Source organism: Trachemys scripta, chromosome 2 (assembly GCF_013100865.1).
Source record: "Trachemys scripta elegans isolate TJP31775 chromosome 2, CAS_Tse_1.0, whole genome shotgun sequence".
NCBI lineage: Eukaryota > Metazoa > Chordata > Testudines > Emydidae > Trachemys > Trachemys scripta.
In genome coordinates, this window is record NC_048299.1 from 11,622,453 (window position 1) to 11,634,008 (window position 11,556).

General features: G+C 42.2%; 1 protein-coding gene across 3 annotated transcripts in view; it reads left to right on the top strand.

Moving 5' to 3' along the window:
• The window catches only part of DLEC1 (DLEC1 cilia and flagella associated protein), a 58,059-nt gene that overhangs the window by 35,226 nt on the left and 11,277 nt on the right, over positions 1 to 11,556 (top strand). For all 3 annotated transcript variants that reach the window (XM_034759905.1, XM_034759906.1, XM_034759907.1), the window contains 8 exons: positions 1,264 to 1,374; positions 2,515 to 2,645; positions 3,358 to 3,546; positions 4,127 to 4,194; positions 7,059 to 7,210; positions 8,340 to 8,455; positions 9,252 to 9,322; positions 10,807 to 11,024. In XM_034759905.1, the coding sequence (XP_034615796.1) occupies positions 1,264 to 1,374; positions 2,515 to 2,645; positions 3,358 to 3,546; positions 4,127 to 4,194; positions 7,059 to 7,210; positions 8,340 to 8,455; positions 9,252 to 9,322; positions 10,807 to 11,024 (1,056 nt within the window). The remainder of the gene's footprint in view (positions 1 to 1,263; positions 1,375 to 2,514; positions 2,646 to 3,357; positions 3,547 to 4,126; positions 4,195 to 7,058; positions 7,211 to 8,339; positions 8,456 to 9,251; positions 9,323 to 10,806; positions 11,025 to 11,556) is intronic.

An 11,556-nucleotide genomic window follows, 5' to 3' on the forward strand; every position in this document is an offset into this window, starting at 1 on the left:
GGTTTCCAAACTTTTTGAGCTGAGTCCCCCCTTTGAGTTATATTTTTTGGTTGCAGCCCCACAGGCCAGACAGGCTGGGTGGCCTGCTGAGGTGAGTCAGGGGGTGGAGGTGGCACTCCCTCCCTTGGACCCCACTGTGTGGAGCTGGCCCGAGCCCCGCCAGCCCTTACCTCCCACAATAGAAGTCAAACGACGTCTATGCCCAAGGGTCCCCTCCCACCCTCGCTGGGCCCTGGAGTTTTTATAGCATGTTGAGGGGGGTCTCAGCAAGAAAAGGGCTGAGAATCCCTGCTCTAAGGCACAGTCCTTTTCCCTTCAGCTAAAGGACTAAGGCCTGGTCTACACTGGGGCAGGGGGGATCGATCTAAGTTACTCAACTTCAGCTATGTGAATAACGCAGCTGAAGTCGACGTACTTAGACCTACTCACTGCGGTGTCTTCACTGTGGTGAGTCGACTGCTGCCTGCGCCTTTCGCGGCAGTGGAGTACAGGAGTTGACGGGAGAGCGCTCGAAGGTCAATTTATCACGACTAGACTAGACATGATAAATCGACCACCGCTGGATCGATCACTGCCCGCCGATCCGGCGGGTAGTGTAGACATACCCTAACTCTATTAACTGGGAGCAGTAGATATATCTTATTCTCTATGTTGACTAGCCACTTGAGAAGGGACAGGACACACTTAGCTGTGCTGTGTCAGGAATTCCATTGATTTATTGCACTTTCACGATAAAGAGATCGCACTTCAGTATTTGTACGAGCGGAATTGAAAAATACTATCTCTTTGTTTATCATTTTTACAGTGCGAATATTTGTAATAAAAATAAGAATATAAAGTGAGCACTGTACACTTTGCATTCTGTGTTGTAATTGAAATCAACAGATTTGAAAAGGTAGAAATATATCCAAAAATATTTAATACATGTCAATTGGTATTCTGTTGTTTAAAAGTGCGATTAATCGTGATAAAATTTTTCAATTGCGATTAATTTTTTTGACTTAATTGCGTGAGTTAACTGTGATTAATTGGCAGCCCTAATTACTATTAAGAAAAAAGTATCTAAGTAATTGAACATAGTGGAATTAAAGGGCATGTAAAGTGTGTCCAGACTCTACATATTAGATCGATCGTTTTCCTGAAACATATAGATTCTGTGTATTGCTTCATCCTGACAATCATTTCCAATCTGGAGGTGAATTTTGAATGGAGTAGATTTCATCACAGTTAACTGAATGTTCAAGTGTTTATCCTACTTGATAGCTTATCGGAAGTCAGTCAGCTTTCTGCTCTGCCACTGTCTCCCCAACAAGTGGCACTTTGGGCCCACATGAAGAAAAAGAATTGTGTATAGAGCTAACAGCTAATATTATGGTAAGTTTAAAAACGGATCTAGTTTTAATAGCACAGAGAACACTGGGATTCTTATTTCAAGTCCATGGGGCAAAAACAGCACTTGCAAGTACAGTACAATGCATTTGTGCATAGAATCTGTCTTAAACTGCCTTTCAGATATGCTTTATAGACTAACATGATTGAAGACAGAATTTGATACTTAAATTATATGCACCTTAAATCGACTTTGATTTAAATCGACAGCTTGTTTGCTGCTTTGTTTTATTTTTTTTCTACTATGCCCTTTTCTTTACACGTAATGATTAATGCTGCTTTTGTAATATACAAAACTATTTTTGACCTTTATTCTTAAAACACATATTAAATTGATTAAATTTTACTTTATGATCCTGAAAACATCTTCTTCCTTACATTAATTCCCACCATTCTTCTCTCGCATTCTAAGGCCTGCTTACACCTAAAACTTTGGTCAACCTACCTCATTTCTCAGGGGTGTGAAAATTTCACACCTCCGAGAGACATAGTTGTCATCCTAAACCCTGGTATAGACACCATTAGGTTGATAGAAAATTTCTTCTGTCGACCTACCTACCACCTCTCATCCTCTTGAGAGAAATGGAAAAACCCCTTCCGTCACTGTGGCAAGTGTCTACACTACGGTGCTACAGCTGTGCAGCTGCAGTGCCATAACCATGCCACTGTAGCATCTGTAGTGTAGACATATCCTAACTCTTCCTTACCTGGAAAAACTTAAGGAGGGAGGTCAGAATTAATCTGTCCCGACAACAAGATCCATTTCCACAAGCAGGCCAGCACTGAAGACAGGCTTCTACCAGAAAATGTGGCAAAAATCAGGAATGGTGCATTTTTAGGTTTATATTATTTGATGTTGATGCAAAACATACAGTAACATCAGCAAATTTTTAATTTGGTACATACTACCTAATAAATCTGATAAAATGTTTTGGTAGAAAATCCATGTGAAGCAACCTGTAAGCCTTCTCAGTCTTTCCCTGGGATTCTGTTGTTTTGTTTTGTTTTGTTTTTTTTAATCCAGTAAGATTTGTACCTGTTTTACTAATACATTTTTTGATTATGACATCTTTCGTCTGTATCTTTGACTCCATTTACAAAGAAGATGTGACTTTCTCCTATTAGGATGAGCTGAATGACCTTACCCTCTGCTGTAGCATAGAAGATATGATTGAACCTCTTTTACTGGGCATTTCTGGCCAAGTAAAGGGACTACATGTCACATACTCGATACCTTGTGACAGTAAAGTTACCAGGTAAATGAAGGTGTTATAAAATAATCACCCAGACTTGTTTGTTGGTTTCTAACATCTAATACACTGTAATAGTCCATCTATATTCTGATCCAATATCTTTGCTTTCTCTGCTTGGAGTGAAAGAATTAGCCCTCTCGCTGCCAGCCAAGGGATGGGGATCCTACACCCATCAAACCTTCAAAAGCCAAAGTAACTGTCTGCAATGTTTAAAATATGTAAATTTAACTCTCAGATATGGATATTAAAGTGTTGAGTTCTATACCATACAATTTAAGATCAAATATCCTGGGCTGTTTAGAAGTTTTCCTGCCACATTGCCAAATCTGGTATATGACAAATGCAACTCTCCTTGATAATTTCTAAGCCTACATCTGCCTGGTATTTTTAATTGTATTCTTGTGATACCTAGCATGACTACTCTGTTTCTGAGTGTATTTTAAGTCCTTGTTGTTTCTTTTTTTCAGATGAGCAAGAAATAGCTTTAATTTGGCAGCATAATTACTACACCTGAAATAAATTCCTACAGGAATATAATTGAGGCAAATCAATACTGGCAAATGCTGGTGGTATTAATCTTTAGGCTAGTTGGCCCTTTTAACAAGGGACATCAAAACTGCCTTATGCAGGAAATCTCAACTCTGCCTAAACTGTTTCTATGCTATGAAGAAAGAGGAGTGCTAGTTTTAATATCTGAGGTCACTTTTATCTTTAGTGATGAGAAGCAAATGTTACAAAGTCCTCAAGATCTTCTGTTGGACTTTGGATCTGAAGTTGCATTGAAGAGCATAGTAACACGCCAGCTAATACTTACCAATCATACTGGAATCGATGCTCCATTCACACTAGAAGCTGAATATTTCAGTAGCTGTCCAGTTACCTCAGAGGAACAAGGAAACAATCTGTAAGTTGTGCCTTTCTCGCTAATTAATCAGATACTGGGCCTGATTTTCCTCTCACACTGCTGTGTAAATTTGGAATAATTCCATTGAAATGGAGGTATGCTGGTGTGAGGGGACAATCCCATATTGCCATGCTGCCACATTGGTTCAGTACGGACTGTTCCACCAGTACCACTTCCTGCAATACGGGGTGTTTCTTAAGTTGACTTTGCTTTGCTTATGAGAAATGATGAATCCTCCGGCTGAGGTACTATGGTTCCAGGCCATCAACTTTTGCAGGAAACACAAAGGGCAGGATTCTCATTTGGTGTAAACAGCATTGCACTATTCACATTAGTGGAGCTATGCTGATTTACACCAGCTGAGGATCCGGCTTACCGAACCCTGAACTTGTGTCTTGGCATTTAAATGGCTTCACATATAAAGAAGCTATTTTAAACATTCATTTAGCTGGTGATTCTAGGAAGTCTGTCTTTGAGCAATAGTTACCAACAATCTAGGACTTTGGTTGAACTAGCTTGTAAAGTTAGCAAAGACTTGTGCTGCTCACAGACTTATCATTGAGTCATTTCCTTTTACAAGCTCCACGGCCAGCCTGGTGAAAAGAACAGCACAAATCAGAAGACATGCAGCCAAGAAAGTACAATCAGGTATGAGAGAAGCTATTTTTGTTAGCCTGAAAGATATCTCCTCACAACTGGCACACTCAGCAACAGCATCCATGGAAAGAGGGCTGAATGGAAATGGAAATCCCTTTATATTAGAGTTTGGGCCTGCAGGACAGGACTGAAACATACTGGTGGACGTTGTGGGGCTTGCCCACAGCATTCAGTATCTATTCTGTGGATTGAGGAGTCCAGGCCCCAGGGCTGTCAATCTGGTTCTTTTTACAAGCTCTAAAATTTAAAAATATTAGGCTAAATTCTGAGCTGACTTCCATCCCCTGCAACCTCATTGATTTCAGTAGGATTGGATGGACTGACCAGGCAGGATTTGATCCTTTGTTGTTTATTATTTATATTGCAGTAGCTCCCAGAGGTCCTAATCAGGAAGGATCACAGCTCCATTGTGCAAGGTATTATACCAATACAAAGAATCAGACTCTGATACCCTTATTCATCTAGAGGAGCACCTAACTTCACAAGTAGCCATTGAAACTATTTATGAAGTAAAGTGCTATGAGTGAGTAGTGGTATCAGAATCTAGCCCATAGCAAATAAAACATAGATGCAATAGAATGTCTGCTCCTCGGGGAATTCTGTGCCAGTGCGCATGTGCATAATTCATGTGCCGCAGAAAATAACTTCTGCCGGAAAGTTGCTGCAGTTACACCTTTTGCCCACCAGGGTCCTCTGTGGCACTAGAACAGAGCAGACGCTCTGGGACCCTCCCCAGATGCTATAGGGAAGAGAAAACGCTGTGTTCCTTGCAGCGCCCTGCCTGTGGGGTGAGGACAGGAGACAGGGGATATGGGTGGACAGGCAGTGTGGGGCACATGGGGCTGCTGGGGATGTCACAGATTAAGGGCTAGTGGGGCAGGGCAGGACAGACAGGGGCAGGGGCTGAATGGGAGTGGAGGCTCAGGGCCACATGGGGACAGAGGGAGGGAGTGTAGGGCCACATGGGGGAAGGGGCGTGGCTGAGTGGGGGCACAGAGATGTGGGGCAGAGGGGAGGGGGTGCAGGGATACATGGGGATGGGGGAGGGGGCTGGCTGAGGGGTTGCAGGGACACATGGGGACAGGAGGAGGGGGCACAGGGACACATGGGGACAGGGGAGGAGGTGCAGGGACACCTGGGGACAGGGGCAGATGTGCCTGATTGAATGGGAGAGGCTATGGGTCAGCCAGGGTCTGTCTGGGGAAGGCTCCCTAACAGTCCCACCCCCAAAAAAACCTGTTCCATATTTCTCTCACCCGCACCCAACAACCTTCCAGGTTCACTCCCAGGCTCCTTTTTTCCTCAGCTCCTCCGTTACCTCTGACTCCCCCAAGCCTTTGCACTGCTTCTGAGGGGTGTGGGAAATAGATTCTGTATTGTAGTTTAAATTAATTACTCAGAGTTCTGTATTTATATGCCTAGTAAGGAATCTATTTGTCAAAAAACATTTCCTGAATCTTTTTTATTGTCTGTATTATTACAGACATACTTGCTGACAGGAATTTTGAAATAAATTACCAAAAATAATTGAAACTGGTGTGATTATATTGTGTTATTTTGACAAATAAAATATGCAGAATTTTGCAGAATTTTTAATTTTTTGGCGCAGAATTCCCCCAGGAGTAAATGCCTAATATTAGTTCTCGCATTGTATCCTGTGATACACTTCCAAATGGTCCATGGAACTGTGTCTGTCTCAATAGCAGAGCACTCTGTTTTGAAGAAGTGAAACCTCCTGCCATGTATTATCCAGTCAGGACTGTCTTGGCGTTTCTGGGACATTTTTTTGATCAAGTAAACAAACAAGTCCTTCTCTACATCTGGAGTGCTTGCTAAATGTCTTTGTCAAGTGTTTGTTAGATCTTCTGACTTCCAGACACCACCACAACTAGAGGGCTAACAAACATTTAGAAAGAAATAAACAGCACAGATCATGAAGTTAACCAGTCAGTCACTCCAATCCCATTGGAGTCAGTTTATTTTCATCTTACCAATATTGCTTTTTCATGTAATCAAGCATTACAGTTGTCACAGAAAAGTGCAGAATTAGGAGGTTGGCAGGGAAGGTTGTCCTTGGAAGAATCTCTGTCTTAACAAGTGATCCATAATATAAAAACAGATTGAGAACCATGAATAGGAAGCTGGAGTGAAAATGATTTGATTCTAGAGCAGGGATTCCCAAACTGTGGTACATGTACCCCTGGGGGCATGTGAGACACCTCTGGGAAGTATGCAGGAATTGTGTAATGGTGGATTTTATTTATTGCATTTTCATAATAGGCTACTTAGACAAAGCTTTAAAATTCTGTGGGAATTTGTTATATAAAATACGGTAGTTAATTTACTTCAAGATGTACCAGTGAGATCACAAATACACAGAGACGCTGACGTACAGAGCCATCACCTCCAATCACTGTCCAGCGCAGGTGCAGTTGCCCAGCAATTGTCCAGTCTAACTGTGCTCAGAACTTAGGGGGTTTTTTGGTTGTATACATTGCACTATAACTACATTCGTATATAACAATGAAATACAGACAGATGGCTAAAGACAAGTAGTGTTAAGAAGAACACACAAAGTATCAGTAATAAGGTTAGGGGTACATGGGCAGCTGGTAGATCTGGAAGGGGGTATGCAGCCTGCTGGCAGATCTGGAAGGGGGTATACAATAGGAAAGGTTTGGGAAACTCTATTCTAGAGGCTGAATTCTCAACTTTGTAAATAGGCATAGCTCCACTGAAGCTAGTGAAACTACCCTGATTAATACCAGCTGATGATCTGAACATGTATTTTGTTTGAAAGATAAACTTTATTCCATTTCCTAGAAATCTTATCAAATACTCTTCTGTTCTTTCAGCATTTGTGCTGGCATTACTGTCTCATGGGAGAGGAGCGGCTTTCCATGCCCAACCTTCCACAGGAACTCTGAAAGCCTTCCAGCAGCTAATTATAGAAATAACAGCTTATAACAACATGTGGGGAGAGTACCATGATGATCTCATCTGTAGGGTAAGTGAAGCTTTTTGTTCTGATCACCAAATTTGCATAGTAGGTTTGGGGCCAATTGTCTTTCCCCAAATTCCTCTTTGCTAAAACACATTCTTCTGATTGTTAGGACTTCAATAAGGATTCAGAGTAGCTTTTTCTAGACTGGTTTCAGAGTAGCAGCCATGTTAGTCTGTATCCGCAAAAAGAACAGGAGTACTTGTGGCATCTTAGAGACTAACAAATTTATTAGAGCATAAGCTTTCGTGGGCTAAAACCCACTTCTTCAGATGCATAGAATGGAACATGTATATATACATACAGGGAACATGAAAAGGTGGAAGAGTTGGTATGGCAACTTCCACCTTTTCATGTTCTCTGTATGTATATATACATGTTCCATTCTATGCATCTGATGAAGTGGGCTGTAGCCCACGAAAGCTTATGCTCACATAAATTTATTAGTCCCTAAGGTGCCACAAATACTCCTCGTTCTTTTTTCTAGACTGTTTCTTCTAACAAGGTTTAGTTGACAAGTGTCCTCTCCTGTTAAAATGTATGGATCTGGTTTTGGCCACACGTTGAAGGCCTTTTTTTTTTTCATAGGGCTGTAACAGAGTTCCACAACATAGTTTTGTTCCATCTACAAAATCCAGTTGTAACGGTCACTACTCTGCTCCACCAACCCAATATGTTGTGCTGTTGTGCCTGGTGGAAAGGCTCTTAGGCTTTGTCTAAACTGGTACTTTGTTGGCAAAATTTTTGTCATTCCAGTGTGTTAAACACCTCCCCCCCCTCCCCCGAACGACAGAAGTTTTACTGACAAAAAGCACTGTTGTGAACAACACTTTGTCAGCAGGGAGCACTCTCCTGCCAACAAAGCCACTGTGGCTGGTGGGGGCTGGAAGTTTTTTGTCAGCAGGAGAGCTCTCTCCTAGAAAAGGCATCAAGCAGAATGACCAATAGATTAGGTACAGAACTTTCCTGCTGACAAGAGTCCTCATTAGATCTCTTGCTTCACTAATGTCCTTTAAAAGAGAAGAGTAAAAAAAATTGAAAATCCATTTGGCTCAAAGGCTACGATATAATTTAGTAACCCAAATTCTAAGGTAACATTTAATTCTAATTGCCAAGATGCATTGTTTTTTCTTAGGTGGGAGACTTACAGCCTACATTAATTCCTATGCAAATGACTGTGAAAGGTTGCCCAATCTTCTTGCAGATGACAGGACCTCAGACTGAACATCAAACAAAGATACCAATAATCAGGTATAGCCCCCCCAAATACTGTTTGTAAGGATGTCAGAAGTTTTAAATGCCATTAGACTATGCCTACACGGTTCATTTTTGGTCATTTGCTATTGTTCAGTAAGAAGGCAGGCAACGTTCAGTGATATATTGGTCAAAATACAGCGTGTGCTTTATTTTGTTTAGACAGTCAAACATTACACTAAGGCCTTATCTGATGTAGATAAGTTTAGCATAGTGTTATGTTTGTGTTTCCTAGCATGACTGTAAAATGCCCTGTTTCCATATACATCATCTCCTAAATCCTTCATCAACCATGCTACCAACTATTCTTCCAGACTGTTTTCTCAGGGTTTAATACTGATTGAATTTCAGTCATTCCAGGCTCAATTGATTCAGGGCCAGCATGGACAGAGATCACTGGCATGCCAGTACCACTGGTGGAAAAAGTCCTGCTACTCCTCTCTCACAGTGCACTGCTCACTGAGGAGGTGGCCTCTGCCACTCCAACACTTCTATTGACTTCTTTATCCACCATCTTTCATGAGCACCACATTCGCTTGCACACACGAGTCTGAGACAACTATGTTGTCAGAATATGGAGGGAACGGATAATGGAATGTAAACAGAATGTACAAAATAACTTTGTTTCCTAGATTGACCGTAGATTATCTGGTTTCCAATACAACAAACTGCCAGCAGTTAACTCTTTAAGCTGATCTGTTTCCACTTTGTTAATTACTCATTTAAAAGAAAAATTCTTAGGAGTTGACCTAACAATTGTACATTGTAACATGAAGTTATTCCTCCCTTCCAGGTTTGGTGCTCATGTCTCTGGTGGGGATACGGTCTCCCGCTGCATCAGACTCAACAATCCCACTCCTTATGGTAAGGCTGGTTTCATATTCTAAGATATACTAGCTAGCACTGCAGTCCCTACAGTAATGAAAGCACAGCAATTAACTCACCTTCAGCTTCCTTAATTAGGATTTTTTTTTTAGGACAATACAGGAATAGGAGGAGACACTCACTGCTAATTCAGTAGTTTAGCTAATATAGAGCAATGGCCAGTGCTGCTAGGTCTCTAGCTGTACAAAAGCATTTATCACTGTGGTGTTACCTTTGGACTAGGCTGCTGTGGATAGTAGCAGAGCAGGCAGGTTTGAGCCAGAGGCCAGGGAGGGAATATAATTAGCACAATCTCGTGTTTAGTGTGAAATGGGAAAACATCCTATTCCAGTGCACCCGTGACTGGATTCTCTTCATCTGTCTCCTTCTTTGAAATTCACTTTTTCTGTGAAACCCTCCTAAAGCTAACTCATGTCAATAAAATGCTGCCGTCATTCTATTATTGGAAAGAAAAAATTCCACTCTAAGTTTAGCACCACTGGGCTCTTCTAAATTCCACTTGCATCCAATCTTTGTCTTCCTCTTCAGAACATACTCATTTAAAAGAAAAATTCTCAGGAGTTTTCTCTTCAGTGCACGGGCCATATCTTTCTTTGTGTCTTGGACATCACCAAACACACCAAAATGATTAGGGGCATGGAACAGCTTTCCATGTGAGGAGAGATTAAAAAGACTGGGACTGTTCAGCTTGGAAAAGAGGAGACTAAGGGAGGATATGATAGAGGTCTATAAAATCATGAATGGTGTGGAGAAAATGAATAAAGAAGTGTTACTTACCCCATCAATCACCTGATGAAATTAACAGGCAGCGGGTTTAAAACAAACTAAAGAATCAGGTCATATAACACACAGTCATCCTGTGGAACTCATTACTAGGGGATGTTGTGGAGCCCAAAACTATAACTGGATTAAAAAGAGAATAAGTTCATGGAGGATAGTTCCATCAATGTCTATTAGCCAAGATGGTCAGGGATGCAACCCTACTGTTTGTATCTCTAACGCTCTGATTGCCGAAAGCTAGAATTGAACAACGGGGGATGGATCACTTAATAATTGCCCTGTTCTGTTCATTCCCTCTGAAGCATCAGGCACCAGCCACTGTCAGAAGACAGGATACTGAGCTAGACCCTGTATGGACATTCTTATGCATTTACTTAACAAATAAAACATTCATCATAGCTAATGGTAATAAAGATGTAGGCTGGGATCCTTGGACCTGGCTAGCCTGTGTCTAGTGCAAGACCAGTGACAGGCAAAGATGGGTTTAAATCACTTTTATGCTCTTCTGATCCTCGAGGAATCACCTGACTGGTCCTGAGAGTAAAAAACTTCCACTCAGGTGCAACTTGGCATCAATGTATCCAGGTGCCATTATCTACCTAGTCCACTTTTTCTCAAGGGCCAAAAAAGCAACATATCGTTGGCCTGACTAAGATTAATAGACTTTTTCCTTTTTCATTCAGACATCCGCATGGACTGGAAAACTTACAATCAAGAAAAAGATAATGAGAAGCTGGTGGACCTCTTGCTGTTTTATGGCCCTCATTTTCCTATTAAGGACATAGATGAGAATGAGATTGAGTCAAATGCTAGCACCTCAGAGACTGAAATCCTGTTACACTGGGATAAAATCCCTAGCAGCCCAGACACCATTTCTCCAGGTTCCCTCATGACAGATGATGTAAGATCATGGCAGTCTGTTTTTTTAAACCATGTTATCAGAAAAGCTAACAGAATGTTTGGAATAAGTAAGAAAGAGACAGATAATAAGACAGAAAATATCATATTGCCTCTATATAAATCCATGCTACATCCATATTTTAGGGTTACCATATTTCAGCAAGCAAAAAAGGACGGGAGGAGCCCCACCCTAGCCCCGCCCCTGCCCCTCCCACTTCCCGCCCCCCCAGAACCCCCAACCCTCCCCCCGTTCCTTGTCCCCTGACTGCCCCCTCCTGGGACGACTGCCCCTAACTGCCCCCCAGGACTCCACTCCCTATCTAAGCCTCCCTGCCTCTTGTCCCCTGACTGCCCCAACCCTTATCCACACCCCCACCCCCAGACAGACCCCTGGGACTCCCACGCCCCATCCAACCACTCCCCACCCCCTGACAGCCCCCCCCAGAACTCCCAACCCATCTAAACCCCTCTGCTCCCTGTCCCGACTGCTCCGATCCCTCTCCCCACTCCTGTCCCCTGACAGCTCCCCCCCA